At 40.7% G+C, this 19,965-nt stretch overlaps 1 protein-coding gene across 2 annotated transcripts; it reads left to right on the top strand.

Moving 5' to 3' along the window:
* Positions 1–1,424: 1,424 nt before the first annotated feature.
* Positions 1,425–19,345, top strand: LOC147178175 (uncharacterized). 2 transcript variants are annotated; one of them, XM_086070151.1, is made up of 7 exons: positions 1,425–1,789; positions 2,896–2,976; positions 11,445–11,595; positions 15,242–15,309; positions 15,789–15,898; positions 16,430–16,521; positions 18,112–19,345. In XM_086070151.1, the coding sequence occupies exons 1-7, from the start codon at positions 1,550–1,552 to the stop codon at positions 18,804–18,806; spliced, it is 1,437 nt and encodes a 478-aa protein (XP_085926277.1). In that variant the 5' UTR covers positions 1,425–1,549; the 3' UTR covers positions 18,807–19,345. The 2 variants fall into 2 exon arrangements, with proteins under 2 accessions (XP_085926277.1, XP_085926279.1); XM_086070153.1 differs by lacking the exon at positions 2,896–2,976 and having other exon boundaries at positions 1,427–1,789.
* The last annotated feature ends 620 nt before the right edge of the window (positions 19,346–19,965 follow it).

Raw genomic sequence — 19,965 nt, 5'->3', positions numbered from 1 at the left:
CACATACAGTACATAACGTGTATGCACTATATTATGTAATTGTCCTGTAGCCTTGTTTAGGACACAAGCATAGGAAGTACACATACACATAATCATCTGTTAGCCATTAGCAGCTAACTAGTCAATGGCAACAAGATCACAAGGGTGGGACTCACACATCACTGCATAGTCTTCTCATGATGTGCGTGTGTGTGTGTGTGTTTTCATCATTCTCACATTGTGACTAAAGGGGAATTCCATCCAATGTTAGGTTGCTTGCTGCTCACCACGCACACACAAGCACGGACACACAACACACACACTATGCGATGTAGCAACGTGTGAATAGAATAAATGATTGCACATGTCATGTGTGTTCATGTTGGTGACTCCACCCTGCAGCTTAGGAACATTTAGAATTTCCAGGATATGATTCACTCACGTTCTTCTGCTCTTTTTTTGTCCTTCATCATATAAATGCTCACACATCTGTGTGTATATTTGCGTGTGTGATTTTTCTTCTTTGTTGACTTGATTACCTGAACTTTAATCATATTGATTACTCACATGAACAAAAGCTATGTTTTGTTAGATCCAATATTTTTATGTACTTGTTCACATTCCAAAAACAAATGTGTCTTCCTCTAATGTGAACAGAACGCATCTATGGTGCGCACAAAGCACAAATGGGAATTGACCTGCAGTTTGAACATAGCCAAGTCGAAAATCCAGAATTAAGTCACGAACCAAATCTAACTAAAACACAATGAAAGAACCAAGCCCAAAATTAAATAAATATACAAAGAACCAAATAAATAACCTTGTCAAGAACAAGCAACGAAGTCATGAACAGTTAAACAAGTCAAGAACAAACGAAAAGACGAAAATCAGAGCCAAGTCAAGAGCTAGGAACGGAAGGACTAAGGAAACTCAAGAACCAAGTCAATAACCTAAAAACTAGGCCAAGACCCAAGTCCAGAAGGAACCAAGCTACAACCAAGTCAGAACAAACAAAATCAATAATTGAAGTAACTAGTCAACAAGAAGAACCACACCAAAAACCAAAGAATCAAGTCAAGAACAAAGAACTAAGTCAAGAAAAAAGAAAAAAGTCAAGCAACAGGAACCAAGTTAAGAACCAAATAACAGACCGAAGAAACAAGTCAAGGACTAAACAAGCAAGTACTGAAGAACAAAGTAAAGAACTAAAAAAACATGTAAAGACTTATATGAGACCAATAATTTCACTGCAGAATGCTGCATTGCTGTTAGATCGCGCACAGTTATGGCAATATAAATGTTCTGTGTGAAAGGTAGCTGAATTTTGTTTGTTATGCTGCGGCTCTGATGTTCACTTGATGGAAGGAGGAGGGAGGGATGATGGAGGAGGAAGAGGAGGATGCAATGTGTGTGTGTATGTGTGTATGTGTGTGTGTGTGTTGGACCTTGCACGCTTAAAGCTGCTGTGGTGGCGATCAAGGCACACATCTGCACCGGGTAGACGACAGCACACACATACACACACCTTTGGACAGACCTCCTCCAACACTCCCAGGACTTGTTTCCCAACATGCAACAGCAGGGCACATTGGAGCTCCAGAAGGTTAGCAAAGTGCCAGCGAGGAGAGGGTGCATGTCCGACTGCTCCACGGCCTCAAGTGCTCCTCTGTGGGCTTGGCTGCTGCTGGCCACGCTGCTGGCTCCTGGAGCCTGGAGCCACCTCAGTGAGGAGGAAGAGGAGCTGCTGGTGGAGCTCCACAACCACTATAGAGGTCAGGTGTCCCCGAGTGCCTCCGCCATGCTACCCCTGGTAAGCAGAAGGGAAATGCTCCCATTCATACAATCATGCTAATGATTATTCTCATAAAGGGAGGTACGATGGTCGCATGGTTAGCACATCTGCCTCACAATTCTAAAGTTGGGGTTTGAATCTTTCCTATGTAGCATTTGCACGTCCTTACCGTGCTTGCCTGGATGTTCCCCGGGTACCCCAGCTTCCACACACATTAAAAAAATGGGCATATACATTCATTGAATACTAGAAAATTGCTTAGTTGTGAATGGCTGTTTCTCTATATGTGCCCAGTAATTGGCTACCGATTAGTCCAGAATATAATTTGCCCCTCGCAAAGTCAGCTGGGACAGACGTCAAGAAAGGCATATGCCATATATTACGCTGTTGTTCCCTCAATCGGGACACCCTTCTGTCATCATCAATCCGACAATATTTCAAGTCGAACCGCATTGTAATTGATTTGTCAATCTGTCATTCCTCAGCAAAATGGGTGTCCATCATCGTGCCATTTGTCATTAACTCATTCACTCCCAGCCAATTTCGCTGAAGCAACCCCCTTACTGGCTGTTTTACTGTATTTTGACTGATTTTGCAAGGCCCACAGAATTTTTCTATTGCTATAAAAACATGGAACCTACCAAAATAAAGATTAGAGTCTCTTCTTTCATCAGGAAAAATGGTACATTTTCATCTGTTTCCGTTTTGTAGCAATTAGCATTAGAATATAGCTAACTTTCATCATTATTCACAAATCTGTTTGTGAATAAGTGGGGGAAACAGCTTGTTGCAACATGGACCTGATTGATTTCTTATACTCTGCTGCCACCTGCTGGCCATTTATGTAATAATTACCATTGCTTCATGCATTCTCTTCAGTTCAGAAGCTGCATCAAAGCCTTCTGTATGCTATAGCATAAAAAAAAAAAATTAAACATATGAATACGTCTTTGGGAGCATGGTAGTATTTAAAAAAATAACGTATTTATATGTTTTTGGGAGCAAATTAGTTCAAATGTCATTGACAAATTGACGGACCTTCCATCGATATTGACAGAATGCCCACCTCTTGGAATTTTAACATTAGACAGAATAACAGGGTTTTTTTTCTTTCAAACTAACAGGAAATTAACATCAACTTCGGGAGTGATATTCCTTCAAATAATGAATATTCACACACAAATGCTGTGGAAAGACATACACAGGTAAGATAACACTAAGGCACAACTATTTTCCAGATCTGTGAAAAACTAGTTATATTAATAGCACAAATGAAGGGAATTTCATGTTAAATTAGTTAAAGAATAAAGTATTCAACAGACCTTTTTCACAAAACCTGGAAGTTAAGTGTTCGTTGTGTGCATCAACTTCCGGTGTCGTTCACAGCGACTGGAACAATGCAGCAGGCAAAATATAAAAGCTACCATATCTGAATGCCAATATAAGCCAAAATACTATGGCAATTGTTTTTATATTTTCAGAGGTTGAACTGGGCATAAGACGTAGAGATGTGTGGGTGGATATTGGTGACTGATGTTCTTGTGTTCAAAAAGAAGCGTTCACTTGCAGAGGTGGCAAATCCAGGTCCAGAAAGTTAAAAACCTGCCACAGTTTGGCTTTGGCCCCAGGTGCTAGCTAGCTAGCTCCCCGGGTACTTGTTAACCTGCTAGGGAACTAGCTATTGTTAGAGTAGACAATATTTGTATTCTACTCTTTGCGTGTTCAATTAACTGAATGGTGAGATTCTGGTGAAGAAGTCCCTTTGCAAAGGTATCATTATCAGAAGCTTCTGATCACACAATTGAAGTCACCCAAGCAGTGTTCTGTTCAAAAGTGTGCCCCTCCTTCTCCTGCACATAATTATTTATTGAAAAGTGGGTGAATACGAAAAGTCTCCTCCCCTTCACAAAAAGGCAGAAGTTCTCAGGAATACAAATCAGATTAGACCTAAACAATAATAAATCAGCCTGTCTCACTTCGACCGGCTGAGACCGGTACTAGACTACACTCCCTTCTAGATAACATGGAAAATAACTTGTTGCCCTTTTCTTCTCAGGCGAAAGAGACAGATAAGAATACAATAGACAATTCTATTCATTGAGCTACACAGCTATAACTAAATGACTCCAAAAACGGCTAAAATATAAATTGAAACTGAAAAACAATGTTAATAATTCAACACTATCTAGCACGAGGGGCTAAAGCCAAACTGTGGCAGGGTTTTTACTTTCTGGACCTGGATTTGCCATCTCTGTATTGCCTTTTTATGTTAGCTTCTGCCTTCAACTAGCTTTTATTTCAAACTCCTTTCTGGAACCCTTAAGGCTACACTGCAATCTCTGGGTTACCACAAACCACTACAGTGACCATTCTTAAAAGTTTTCTGACCTCCACAACATACACGCACATGAAGCGTTTTTTACAGTCCTCTTTTCAATGAGATTCTTGTGGAAAAATGCGTACCCTTTGTTCATTCTTCTTTATTTGTGATGGAGTTTTCTTGTACAATGCTTGTTTCCACATCGGCAAAGGTGACTTTTGGCAAATGCTTGAGATAATGTACAATATACTCTGCGACCCATCTTGCTTCTAGCGCTTGATATAAGGACAGGAAGTTGAGACACACAACGATCACTTAGCTTCCGGGTTTTGTGAAAAAGGTCTATGTGCATGGATGAATATACATGAGGCTATAATAATAATTAATCAGATTAATCACATTTTAGAATTTTGATTAATCACGATTAATCGCTTAATAAAAAAGGCTTTTTTATCAACATTTTTTTCCCGCCAAATTTGAAAAGCACTGATTATGTGTTCATTGTTTTGAAATTGAATGTTATGAGGACATCTTTTTTGATCCACTGCACACGCTCATCCTCATCTTTTTCTAATTAGTTAATTACTTGCATAATTTAAAATGGAAAAAAATTACCCTAATATTTTAACATGAACAAATATTCTAAATGTGATATGCAAACATTTATTAAATGCTTTACTTTAATGCATGTAATTATGTTTAATGCTAAAACACAACCTGTGCTACCTTAAACGTAGCCATCCACTGTCACGCTAAAGGATAATCTATTATCAAAATTAAAAATGCGATTAATCTGCGTTAATTTATGATTAATGCGATAATTTTTTTGTGATTAATTAATCAGTTAACGCTTTAACTTTGACAGCACTAATAAATACCACGTTCTGAAATCACTGAACATCCATCCATCCATTTTCTGAACCACTTATTCCAATGTTTTTTTTATCATGATTTTAATCTCAATCAAAAATAATCGTGATTATATTTTTTTCCATAATTGTTCTGGGGTTGGAACAATGAACTTAGTTTGAAAAAAATCTGTTATTAACTATGAACTAATGTAATTCATTTTAAAATGGGTGAGCTGAAGTTTGAAGTAGTTTTTGTAGAACTCCACACTAACACTTACATTTGTATAGTTAAGTACCTCTGCTTTAAGGAACTGATCCTGTTTCGTCTGTTGGAAAATGTCTGCCCTGTTTTCAAGTAGATTCTCTCAGGAGAGTACCTCGTAACCCTAAACCTAACCCATTGCTATGCTTATTTATACATACAGCATCAAGCAGCAACACTTGCATTATTGGCACTTTCCTTGATATCATAGAATGTTTTCCTTGTTTTTTACTCTGCTTTGAATGACGTCCATAGAATGACCTTATCAGACTTGTGTACAACTGCTGCAATGTATACGTCAGAGTGCATAATTGGGCTAAAAAAAAATCGCAATTACAATTATTTGATTGAGATTGAAATCACCAGGTGGCTCGGGCATCTGGTTCGGATGCCTCCTGGACACCTCCCTGGAGATGTGTCCAGGGAGCATGTCCCACCAGCGGGAGGTCTCGGGGACGACCCAGTACACGCTGGAGAGACTATTTCTCTCTGCTGGCCTGGGAACGCCTTGGGATCCCGCCGGAGGAGCTGGTTGAAGTGGCTGGGGAGAGGGAAGTTTGGGCTTCCCTCCTAAAACTGCTGCCCCCGCGACCTGACCCAGGATAAATGGTAGTAAATGGATGAATGGATGGATGAAATCACCATTAAGAAAGCAATTTGTGATTTCAAAACTTAGTATTTATTCAACTAATAAAACTCAACTATTCAAAAGTGTCATCATAGCGTCATGACCATTCATCCCTGCACTTTAAAAAGTTGAACACTATTGTTTTTGTCAAGTATAAATTACCTTATAAAAATCATGTGAAATGCAAGCCTCTTGCATTAGTATTCCTGATTTTCATTCTTAAGCATTGACCTTATCTTTTTATCATATTTATTGTTTATCTTTTGTTATTATCTTAAGTCTTGGGACTTACTGGGCCAACATAACCTGGCAAGAGCCAGATTGATCATGTGAATCACTCAAAGGAGTTCTCCACATTATCATTCTGGGACTGCTCCAGTGAGATTTGATGCAGCGTCTGCAGTGATGCGGACTCTGTATCGGTCTGTTGTGGTGAAAAAGGAGCTGAGCCGAAAGGCGAAGCTCTTGAATTACCGGTCTATATATGTTCCTACCCTCACCTATGGTAACGAGCTGTGGGTCGTGACCGAAAGAACAAGATCCCAGATACAAACGGACAAAATGAGTGTCCTCCGCAGGGTGTTCGAGTTCTAACTTAGAGATAGGGTGAGAAGCTCGGTCATCCGGGAGGGATTCGGAGTCGAGCCGCTGCTCCTCCGCGTTGAGATTTGACAGTTTAAAGGGTCCCACAAGTCCAGACCTCGTTTTTGAGGGTCAAGAATTGGTTTTAGAATTTAGGTTTGAATTGGATTTTGGTTGGGGCTAGGGTAAGGTAATCAGTTGTGAAGGTTAAGGTTGGGGTGAGGGGCTAGGAAATGCAATGTGTCAATGGCATGTCTCCACTTAGATAGCAAGACAAACGTGTGTGTGTGTGTGCATGCGTGCGTGTATGCGTGTGTGTGGGGGTGTGTGTGTGCGTGTGTGTGTGATGTGTCCAAACACTAAGTCAGTCCAGATGTGGAGAGCCTTGAAAGAAAAAGGAGAACATGCAGCCATGATTATTTACAGTTGTTGTTTGTTGCATTTGTTGCGGGTCGAGAATAATTAAGAACACTTGCCTGTACGCACGCGCGCACACAGACATACACACCTATTAAATTTTTTTCCCTGTCCTTTTGGTACATTTCTCAGATCAGAACTGAAATTCTCAAAGCTACTTCACAAGATTGTGTAACTTGTGCACATCAAACTCGCCAGCTTTGCAGTGCCCTCCAAAAGTATTGGAATGGCAGGGTTAATTCCTTTGTTTTTGTTGTATATGAAGACATTTGGGATTCAGACTAATAGATGAAGATTAGACAAAAGTTCAGAATTTCAGCTTTTATTTAATGATATTTGCATGTAGATGTGCAAAACAGGGGTATCAAACTCATATTAGCTCAGGGGCCACATAGAGGAAAATATATTACCAAATTGGCCAGATTAATAAATTCATGGAAAATATAACCCTTTAAGCGCATATAACTGAAAAAAAATGGTACGCTATTTGCAGGTCATCCCTAAATAGCAGGGTTCAACTGTAAATATATTGTTCATATCTATATCTATCTATCTATCTATCTATCTATCTATATATATATCTATATATATATCTATATCTATATATATATATATCTATATATATATCTATATCTATATATATATATATCTATATATATATATATATATATATATATATATATTTTTTTTTAACAAATCGGAACTTTAGGTGGTATGTAAAATTATGACATCCAGGGCAATTAAGTTGCACTACTCATCAGAGGATTGCTTGTGAAATTACAAATGTATTTTTGATTGTAGCCAAGCTGATTAATTGGTCCGGCAATACTATTTATTTATTTTTACTTAAAAAAAAATCCTCCTGTAGGCCAGATTAAACCCCTTTCTGGACCTGATCTGGCCCGCGGGTCGTACATTTGACAACCCTGTGTTAAAGGAACACAAGACTTATAACTCATTTTCCAGTATTCGATTAGGCATTCTGTATAAAGAATAAAAGTGCAAACATCTCTGGCATCTTAGTCCCAGATTTGTATTTTTTTTTAAACCAATTAAGTATTAAAATAAGAATATACCGTGGTGAACGCCATTATCCTGGTCACGTGATCATGATGACGTATCCGGTGCGTAAACGACAGCTGCCTTTGTTCATTTAAATGGGAATTTGCTGATGTAATGAGCAAGAAAAATGCCATCTTCAATTGTCAAATACCGTTCGACAGATGAATGCCTAGACCCAAATAACAAAAATCAGGAATTAACATAAGTGTAAGTCTCAGTCCTGTCTATATATGGATATTAAAGAATTTGTATTCAGTAAGTAGCTAACCAAAACAGCAGCACTAAAGCACAAAAACAGTCAATGTGAGGTTAAAATGATCTCATGTTATGTACAGTACAACTGGTGACATCTTGCGACAATCAGGTGGTACTTTAAAGCTGCTCTATGTAACAATTTGCCCCAGAATATCTTTACAATAACCTTTTTATTTGACCAGTTATGACTGAAACATCTTTTAAATAATAGATTAAACCTAAGATGTTCACAATGGGTACTCCTCCAAGCCACTGGCCAACACTTTTTAGATTGGATTCGGGTTCGAATTTTCTGCTCTCTGTCTACAGCAGGGACGGATTTAAGAAATTTGGGGCCCCATGCCAAGGTAAGCATAGGGCCCTTTGGAATGAGAAGACAACACACACATCAGGTCGTTTATACAGATACATATATTTTAATAGAAATAAACTGTTTGGGGTTTTTTACCAGCAGGTTCTCTGGCAGAATCTTTAGGATGGTTAACAGAAATATAATTGATTTCACTTCATAATTTCTAACTGACAGCATAACTGTATATGCAAAAGTGATGATTTGACATTACACAGTTTATACTTGGGCAGCAGCATGAGCAAGACAGTAGAGGCTGTTCTCCATGTTGTGGTGCTGAAGGGAGAAGACAACACACATAACAGCTCAATTATATAGTGTTGTGGAGTAAATCTTTTCCTCCGCGTGTTCGTTTTCTTTCGGGTAGTGAGAATGTTGGTTATCTGAATACAGGCTGGAGATCGATGAACAGTTCCTTCAAAGCTTTTCTTTCTACAGAATATTCCGGGCACAAGTGAGTTACAGGCAATGGCTGTAGCTTCTCACAAGTGTGAAGATTACAGAGGACTTACAATATTCTTATACTATCTTGAAGGGCGGTACCACACAGTTTCCAGTAAACAGCTCACAAAGTTAACCGGACCTACACGATAACATTCAAGGACACTATTCAGACACAGAACAAAGCCCATTTGAGGAATAGAGGAGGTTATTCAGTCATGACTGCACCTGGCAGAAATTGCGATAACACTCACAAGGATACATGCGCAGAACAAAGCTCTACTGAGAAAATGAGGAAATTAAAACAGTTATGACTAAATCTGGGAAGAAGATACATTTCAATAGATAAATGCATTTGCAACAGAATACACCTATCATTTGTGTGAAGAAAGCACCTATCATGCTCCCCATCTCTCCTTGGTGTAGCAATAAGATTATTTTGTTACATACGAATAAGGGCCAAATAAACTTGAATTCTAATGGTTTATAGATAGTTCATTTTTTACGGCATATTAGGGCCACGTATACAGTATATATAAAAAAAAATCGGGGCGGGGGGGTGGTGGTGGTGGGGGGTAGGCTTATACTCAGAGAAAAAAAACTTGCATATATGCTACTTTATAAAGTGGCAACGTGGCAAATTTGCCACTTTATAAAGCAGGATGGAGACGGATTTATTCTTAATTTAAACTTTACTGTCATACACGGCTGGTTAGCACGTCCGCCTCTCTGAATATTGCCCCCACCCTCTAAAAAATATATATATTTATACGTGGCCCTAATACGCTATCGTAGTTTAAGTTCACACGTTATGGAATAGTGTTGCACGGGATACCGGTATCAATACCGTACCTCAATGTTTTGGCGTAAAAAACAGCTCGGTATCATTTTTTCTTAGTACTTAAAAAAAATAATACGAGACAGACTGCCAACTCTGTTTTAAAGGCAGGTACACATACCCGCATGGCCGCCTGTCTACAGATATGTGGAAAACGCCTTAAGTAAGCGACACGGCTCTTTCAGCGTGTGTGTGTGAGAGGCCGCAGGAAGATGGCTTCAGTACTGAAGTGCTCGCTGGACCTGCATTCCTCGTTGAGAAGCATGAAGCGCTAATTAAGCTTATTAAAGCTTATTAAGTGTAGCCTCGCTGGCCGTACACTCCTCGTTGACAAGTATGACCGGCTAATTAAGGCTCCGAGCGCAAGCAGAGTGGAAGACACGCGACAGTATTGGCATTGCCTACGCATGTTTTCAATAAACACATGACTAACACAAGTGTGGTTTTCAATTTTAGAAACATTTTGTATCAAGAGCAAAAGTTTTTCGCAGAGAAGCAGGAGAAAAAGCAGGAGAAAAAGCAGCAATCATTCCTGCAGTGGACTCAAGGTGCGTTCAACGAACGGGCACACAGTAGGAAATCACAGGTATGCATAGAAAAAGCTCAGATGACTGACAGAGCAACAGACACGGGTTGTGACGCTTTTCGTACACTTCCCTTAAAAATAAGTGGAATGTGAATTATTTTGTTCTCAGTTTGTAGTATTTGATGGAGAAGAGCAGAGACATGCACGCACACTCAAGCTGTTGCGTTTCCGCAGTGGTGGATCCCCAAAAATGCAGACAACCAGTAAGGCGTACAAAATTTAACCCACAAAGCACACAAAAAGTACAACTGAGGGATCTTGCAACAGGCAAGAGATAAGGTAACAAAAAGGGCACGTCAAACGCGGAAAAGCTAATTAACACAAAGAGCTTGCAACAGGGAAACGGTAGCAAGTACAAAGTTCAAACAAGAAGATCAAAACTTAAAAGGAGCAAGGCAGGCAAACAAGAACAGGTATACAGAAGCGAGGTCGTGGAGTCGAGGCTAAACTTGGACTGTGACGAAGAGCAAGGTAATAGTCCAGCAAGTGTGCCACACCCAAGGTGCTACTTAAATGCCACTGCTCGCTGATTACAGATTGATTTCAGGTGTGTGTTGACAGTTACAGCTCCAACATAAGATGGCTGCCCCCTAGCTTCAACCGTGAGGGGACAATTGTTTGTTCCTTCATATATAAGTCAGTGCTCAAGTTTCTTCCTTTGTCAATCTTCTACCTCCTCGATGGATTTTCTGGTGGGAGTTGCAAGCGTATAAACGGAGGAGCGAGGACCTAGGAATGAGGATTAAGATGAGCCTCAAATCCTCCTCCTGACATACCTGGAATACCAATGGTTGGGCAGAGGAAATTCTGGCTTCTCTGCGTAGGCTGCTGATCTGACGATCTGAGAAGATGCATGGACTAAACGCCAGTTCAATTGCCATATAGTGCTAAAATTGTCTCTTATTATTTTACTGGACAAATAAAGGTCTCCCTCCATCTGCAGTTAAGTAAATGACGGCCCCTATGTAGACACATGGTAGTAGCATGAGTTAATGTCAATGAAGTTGAAAATATGAGTGTGAATGATGATGATGACGCTTGCAGTGACCTATGAGACCTTCACTCACTCCCTGCTTCTTCAGAAATGGGACCCGACGCTGAAGGTGCTGGCTGAAGGCTATTCCGCCAAGTGCATCTGGAACCACAACCCGGACCTGGAGGACACCGGAGAGAACCTGTACGCTGGAACTGGGCCCCTGGACCTGCGGATGGCACTGGAGAAGTGGTTCCTGGGTGAGTGAGACTGCAGAGGACGCACATGACAAAGTCAATGAAAGCTAGACTATTTGCTGTGTGGTTTTGATCCCCGGAGTGGGCGGCAATGGTTGATTGATGTAATATTGATATATTGATATACTGCATGATCTAGTTTTGTTTTAGTAGCGAGGCTGGTAGTTGATTTTAAAGTAAGTTAAAGACATGTACTTTAAAATTCGGCCTAAAACAATATTGAGATCTAATAGGGACTATTTTTCTAAATTTTTGTTCATTGTTCACTAAATATTGTTTTACAACATTATTTATACTATATATATGTCTCATGACAAACTCATTTTACATTAATTCAGGCCGCTTGTGTTACCAGTAATAACTACAAACTGCTCAAGTCAATCAAGTCATGATCATTTTATTATTGCGAGGAAGTAAAAATGACAGATTTTTCTTACATGTCATTGTATTTAAAACAGGACAGTTTTATGGACTACTTTATTTTTTATTTTTATGGAATTTTAGAGTATATCCACTTCTCGTGGGATGATACGGGTAACTCTTGATTCGATACTGTGACGATATGTGGATTGGGTTGGATATCATTCGTTCCAGTTTTCCATCTAAATGAATGAAGGGTACTGCATGCCTAGGTGGCGCTGTTGAGTGATTTTATTGTTTTGTTTTTTATATTTTTCCATTGGATATAATTCGTTCCACTTTTCCATCTAAATGAATGGTACTGTATGTCTAGGTGGTGTGTGTGTTGTGTGAATTTGTCTGCTTCTCCTTTTTCCATTGCTTATCATTAGTTCCAGTTTTTCATCTAAATGAATGGAGGGTACTGCATGCCTAGGTGGCACTATTGAATGATTTTCTTTCTTTTTGTGTGCATCTTTCCATTGGATATCATTAATTCCACTTTTGCATCTAAATGAAGGGAGGGTACTGCATGCCTAGGTGATGCTATTGAGTGATATTTTTTTTTGTTGTTGCATTTTTTCATTGGATATCATTCGTTCCACTTCCCATCTAAATAAATGGTACTGTATGTCTAGGTGGCACTATTGAGTGATTTTTCTTCTCCTTTTTCCATTGATTATCATTAGTTCCAGTTTTTCATCTAAATGAATGGAGGGTACTGCATGCCTCGGTGGCGCTATTGAGTGATTTTCTTTCTTTTTTTGTGCATCAATCCATTGGATATCATTAATTCCACTTTTGTATCTAAATGAATGGAGGGTACTGCATGCCTAGGTGGCGCTATTGAGGGATTTTTTTGTTGTTGCATTTTCCATTGAATATCATTAGTTACACTTTTCCATCTAAATGAATAGAGGGTACTGCATGCCAAGGTGGCGGTATTGAGTGATTTTTTTTGTGCATTTTTCAATTGGATATCATTAGTTCTAGTTTTTCATCTAAATGAATGAACTGCATGCCTAGGTGGCGCTATTGAGTGATTTTGTTGTTGTTGCATTTTCCATTGGATATCATTAGTTACACTTTTCCATCTAAATGAATAGAGGGTACTGCATGCCTAGGTGGTGCTATTGAGTGATTTTTTTGTTTTGTTTTTTGCATTTTTTCAATTGGATATCATTAGTTCCACTTTTCCATCTAAATGAATGGAGGGTACTGCATGCTTAGGTGGTGCTATTGAGTGATTTTCTTTCTTTTTTTGTGCATCTTTCCATTGGATATCATTAATTCCACTTTTCCATCTAAATGAATTGAGGTCTTCCCATGGGCCCACCACCGGTGGAAGGGATCGGGTGCGCAGTGAGTTGGGCGGCAGCCAAAGGCGGGGGCCTTGGCGGTCCAACCCCCGGCTACTGAAGCTAGCTCTGGGGACATGGAATGTCACCTCTCTGGCAGGGAAGGAGCCCGAGCTGGTGTGCAAGGCTGAGAAGTTCCGACTAGATATAGTCATACTCGCATCCACACACAGCTTGGGTTCTGGTACCAATTCTCTCGAGAGGGGCTGGACTCTCTTCCATTTTGAAGTTGCCCACGGTGAGAGGCGCAGAGCAGGTGTGGGCATACTCATTGCCCCCTGGCTAGGCGCCTGTACGTTGGGGTTTACCCCGGTGAATGAGAGAGTAGCCTCCCTCCGCCTTCGGGTGGGGGGACGGGTCCTAACTGTTGTTTGTGCTTATGCACTGAACAGCAGCTCAGAGTACTCACCCTTTCTGGTGTCCTTGGAGGGTGTAATGGAGAGCGCTCCCCCTGGGGACTCCCTCATTCTGCTGGGGGACTTCAACGCTCACGTGGGTAATGACAGTGAGACCTGGAGGTGCGTGATTGGGAGGAACGCCCCCCCCCCCCCCGATCAAAACCCGAGCGGTGTTTTGTTATTGGACTTCTCTGCTCGCCACGGACTGATCATAACAAACACCATGTTCAAACACAAGGCCGCAGTTCGATGATCGACTTTGTAGTTCGTGTCATTGGATTTGCGGACGTATGTGTTGGACACTCTGGTTAAGAGAGGGGCGGAGCTGTCAACTGATCACCACCTGGTGGTGTGTTGACTCTGATGGCGAGGTAAGATGCTGGACCAACCAGGCAGACCCAAACGTATTGTGAGGGTCTGCTGGGAACGTTTGGCAGAATCCCCTGTCAGAAAGAGTTTCAACACCCACCTCCGGCAGAACTTCTCCCTTATCCCGAGGGAAGCGGGGGACATTGAGTCCGAGTGGACCATGTTCCGCGCTTCCTTTGTTGAGGCGGCCGATCGGAGCTGTGGCCGTAAGGTGGTTGGTGCCTGTCGTGGCAGCAATCCTCGAACCCGCTGGTGGACACCAGCGGTAAAGGATGCCGTCAAGCTGAAGAAGGAGTCCTATTGGGCCTTTTTGGCCTGTGGGACTCCGGAGGCTGCTGACGGGTATCGGCTGGCCAAGCGGAATGTGGCTTCGGCGGTCGCTGAGGCAAAAACTCGGACATGGGAGGAGTTTGGTGAGGCCATGGAAAATGACTTCCGGACGGCTTAGAAGAAATTCTGGTCCACCATTGGGCGTCTTAGGAGAGGAAAGCAGTACGCCATTAACACTGTATATAGTGGAGATGGGGTGTTGCTGACCTTGACTCGGGACATCGTGAATCGGTGGGGAAAATACTTCGAAGACCTCCTCAATTCCACCGACACGTCTTCCTTGGAACATGGAACCTACAAAAAGAAAGATTAGAATCTGTTCTTTCATCAGGAAAAAAGTATGTTTGTATCTGTTTCTGTTTTGCAGCAATTAGCATTAGAATATAGCTAAGGTTCATCATTATTCACATTCCTGTTGAAAACACTGACAAAAAGAGCTTGTTGCAACATGGTCCTGGCTGATCTCTTATACTCTGCTGCCACTTGCTGGCCATTTTTTGTAATAACTACCATTGCTTTAAGCAACCTCTTCAGGTCAGCTGCATTAAAGTCTTCTGTATGCTCTAGCAAAAAAAAAAACATTTAAAAAAACAACAACATATAATCCTGTTTTTGGGAATGCAGGACAATATTAATAAAAGGTATTTATATGTTTTTGGGTTTGAATTAGTTAAACACAGCCTAATGGGCACATAAAATGTCTCACAGATGAATTATTATATTTTTATACGCCTGTCACAAGTTCCAAATTCAGTAACTAAAATTGTGTGTGTGTGTGTGTGTGTGTGTGTGTAGAACATCTGCACTATGACTTCCATAACAACAGTTGTGATGACGACAAGATGTGTGGACATTACACACAGGTCAGTGACATGTGCATACGCATGCAGGTTGTTTTTTGTGCAAAACAGGGACATCATTTCCTAGCCCCTTCCCCTAAAGTCCTTAACCTAAACTCAACCATAACCCATATCAAACTAAACTCTTGACCCTCAAAAATACCTCACCTACAATTGGGGACCTCCAAAATGTCCCCATTTGTAGGTGAGGCCCCTATTTGTTGAAAGTAATGAGGACCTCCAAAATGTCCCCATTTGTAGGTGAGGTCCTTATTTGTCTGTGAAAAGTCAGAATGATGTCCCCATTCTGTAGTATAAGCGGTCGTCCAGAGGAAGGCGTGCCCATTACAGAGTCCCCTTGTGGCTCCGGGTACATCCCCCAAACGTCAGCCAACTGGTCCATCTAAGTATCTTTCATGTTCAGCACAGTTTACAAGGTTTCTGCATTCTTCCACAATCTAGTAGATGTAGGTGACATGTGAGACTTTGCCATAACTTTTCAGATGGTGTGGTCAGATACTCACAGGGTGGGCTGTGCCGCCCACCTGTGTAACAACATGGAGGGACTTGCGTTGGAGAAGATCTCTTTCCTGGTGTGCAACTACTACCCAGCGTCAGTGCTAACTTCTCTAGATTACTAGAGCTAATGCTAACAGTACCAGAGGTGACAAATCCAGGTCCAGAATGTAAAAACCCTGCCACAATTTTGCTTTAACCATTGATGCTAGCTGTCTAGCTCCCTAGCAGGTAAACTAGCACCATGGGACTAAAGCCAAATTGTGTCAGATGTCTTACTTTCTGAACCTGGATCTGCCCCCTCTGAACAGCACTGCTACCCAATGACTTTTTCATCATTACCGTAGCGAATGCTATTGCTAACAGTTACCATAGCTAATGGTATTGCTAACAGTACTGCTATTTAGCATCAGAAAGCTACTTTCTAGAACTAATGCTAAACTGGAGTGCCTTATGGACACCAGAGTTTTTGCAATGTGCTAGCACTGATGTGTGTGTGTGTGTGTGTGTGTGTGTGTGTGTGTGTGTGTGTGTGTGTGTGTGTGTGTGTGTGTGTGTGTGTGTGTGTGTGTGTGTGTGTGTGTGTGTGTGTGTGCGTGGGTGTGTGGGTGTGCGTGTGTGTGTGCAGTGGGAACTACGAAGATGAGCACCCTTATGTGGAAGGAGACTCATGCTCCCAATGTCCGGAAAAACTACAAACATGTGAAAACAACCTCTGTGGTATGACATTATCCTAATTAACTTACTGCTAATAAACACACATGCATCCATGCACGTACACACATTGTAATACATTTATTATTACTAGGGGTGTCAAAATTAATGAGTTAATTTTGAGTTGATTTATAGTTCCTTTAACGCCACAATTTTTTTTTTAACATGCGATTAATGACCACCCCTTACTTGGAAAGCATATGCAGGCGGAATTCCAGTCACAACGCAGCAGACACGTCCACGTCAAAATTTAGCAGTAATAAATGTAATAATAATGCATATATTTATGGAGACTAGGGTCAAGTTGTATTTTACGATTAAAAAAATGTGAAGAATTTCACAAGTTACTTCATGCTAAAGATTAGATAGCTCTTAATATGAAAAGAAAAATGCACTGAGCTATCATCAACGTCTTACAAATGCAATTATGCCATCTAGTAGCAGAAAAATGACCAACACAAATCAATATTACACTCATTTTTTACAGTACATGATATCTTTTTAATTTTAACTCAATTTTATGAATTATGAAATTACTGTATCAATAACTAAAAGTTGCAGTCATATTTCTATTAGTTTAACATGTTTTCCCCACTTTTGTGTTAACAGGAGTATGAAAAATGTATTACTGAATTTAAGATATTTTATTGTACTTTGTATTGTACATTTCGAACAGCTATAAAATTTGCGATTAATTGTGAGTTAACTATTGATGTCATGCGATTAATTACGATTACAAATTAACACCCCTAATTATTAAGTATATACAAGGTTGGGGAATCCAGGTCCAGAGAGAACAACCCCTGAAACATTTGTACTTTAGTCACAGGTGCTTCTACTCAACAGGTGCTTCTATGCTTCTATGAGCTCGTTTACCTGCCAGTTAAGTAGAAGCACCTGTGGCTAAAGCTAATCTGTGGCAGGGTTTTTACTTTCTGGACCTGGATTCCCCAACTCTGAGTATATACTACATAATTTGGCCACGCTATACACCTATTTTGTGCTGCAGAATAGAATACATTATTTTCATGGTCTTCATGGTACAGTATTTTGACCTCAGTACATACTACTTTATTGCATAATGCATTATGACTCTACAGTACATTACATACTACATTTCACATTAATTACTAGATTGTCTGGCTACACAACACAATACTTTAATTACCTGCATTACACCCAATTTTTATTACATTGAATTTTCCATTGTTTGACCACAGTATATGTTAATTTGAAATTCTATGTTACATACTATGTAGCTGACTATATTACACACTATATTATTTGATTATGTGTTTGACACGTTTCATGAAATATATCACATATAACTAAAATATGTTCAGGGGCAGAGGTGGCAAATCCAGGTCCAGAAACTAATAACCCTGCCACAGTTTTGCTTTAGCCCCTGATGCTAGCGAGCTAGCTAGCTAGTTAGCTCCCTAGCAGGTAAACTAGCATCATGGGAGCTAGCTAGGGAGCAAACAAGCTAGCACCAGGGGCTAAAGCCAAACTGTGGCAGGGTTTTTACTTTCTGGACCTGGATTTACTACCTCTGTAGCTAGTAAGATGTTATACTCTGGTTTGTGTGGTTTGTAGTTCCCGACAAGGATGACAATGACGGTGGTCAAGAGGAGATGGTTGAGGAAGAGGGGGAAGAGGAGGATACGCTTCTTCTTCCTGACGCAACAATAGAGTCATTCCACCAGACGGACATCACCACTAGAACCAGGAGAACAAAGCCTCCACTACTGACTCCCACTCTTTTTCCTCCTCTTGAGACATCCAAGCCCAACTTCATCTCGGGTGAGGAGGAGGAGGAGGAGGAGGAAGAGGGCGTGCCTGTTCTTCCTCTCACAACAGAGTCATACCACCAGGTGGACATCACCACCAGAACCAGCAGAACTATGAGAACCAGCCTTCCGCTACTGACTCCCACTCTTCCTCCTCTTCTCGTGACACCCAATCCCAACTTTATCTTGGGTGAGGAAGAGGAGGAGAGGGAGGGTGTGCTTGTTCGTCCTCTTGCAACAACAGAGTCATACCACCAAGCAGACAGCAGTTCCCCCCCAATGACTCCCACTCCACCCCAGCGGAAAGCAGCCATGAGGAAGGAGGAGGATTCCAAGTCAGGACAACAAGAACCAAAAATGGATGGCCTGCCAATCATCACAAAATCTCAAAAAGACATGACCATCACAGGGAATGAAGCCATCTCATGCTCATCACCTCCACCCATGCCTGTGCTTTTACTCTATTTTATCTTCTTTGTCCTTGTCATGCTGCCATTGTGAGGAAGAGAACCACATGCACACACAAACACACACATAGAATATATCCTAATAACCAACCTAATAATGAAAAAGCAGGTGATGATATCATGTGTATACCTTTATTTGAAATGTGTTTAATGATAGTAATTATAATAATTAAAAGCAGCATGGTGAAGTAGTGGTCAGCACGTCTGCTCGTTTGAGAGATTGTGAGTTTGAATCTCAGCTCAGGCCCTCCAGTGTGGAGTTTGCATGTTGAATGAGGCAGCCAGGAGTGTTGAAGCATGGATGCAACCTAGCATGGTGAGACAACTGAGCAAGGGTGACGAAGTAAGCTACACAATGTAAATCCTTCACATTGTCCACTAGGAGGAGAATACAATCTAAAAACCGGAAGTTTTAAGTATGAAGTTACAAGACGTTTTTATAAATTTGTTCTGAGTTTGACGAGCCTCTTTTAAGGTTTAAAGTTACAAACGGGAAGTACAAACATCTCATCGCTATCATAGCATAGGCATAGCTTCCATAGTTGTATATAAATAAAGTTTTTTCATTAAACATGTCATTGTGCATGATTGCTACTGGCCAACGAGCGTGCGCACGCGTGCACCCCCACACAGAAACGTTTCAAAACATGCGTGTGTTCAAAAGAAGACGCTGAGGACGTTTAATGGCTGTAATGTACATTAGCGTAGCCACACGCAGTTAATGGAAAGCGTAGAAGAAGAATCAGCGAAGAAGACGACCCACTGATCTGGATAGCCAAGACTTTTGAAGCCACGAGGCCGCCATATTATTCCTTCCAAGAAATACCATTCTTTATTTTCATGATTATGTACATTGTAGATTCTCACTGAAGGCATCAAAACTATGACGACAACTATGACGGAGTTATAAACTTAACCACAAAAAAAAAGGTGATATAATAAAACCAATACATAAATAAAAAGCCACCCTTTTCTCTGATTACTTTTTTTTCTTGGCATTCTCTCAATGATCTTCATAAGGTAATCACCTGAAAGTGTTTTCCAACAGTCTTTAAGGAGTTCCCAGATATATATATATATATATATATACTAGCCTACGAGCTGTACATGTCTAATCTGTACGTATACGTATGGCTTATCCAGTAGTCTGCTCGCGAGATGGGAGGAGTAGGATGGCCGCCCTGTCGCTTCAA

Source organism: Leptonotus elevatus, chromosome 2, assembly GCF_054856555.1.
Source record: "Leptonotus elevatus isolate MCC_2025b chromosome 2, RoL_Lele_1.0, whole genome shotgun sequence".
NCBI classification, from domain to species: Eukaryota; Metazoa; Chordata; class Actinopteri; order Syngnathiformes; family Syngnathidae; genus Leptonotus; species Leptonotus elevatus.
The sequence above is the reverse complement of the archived record's forward strand: the minus strand, read 5'-3'. Positions and strand labels throughout refer to the sequence as shown.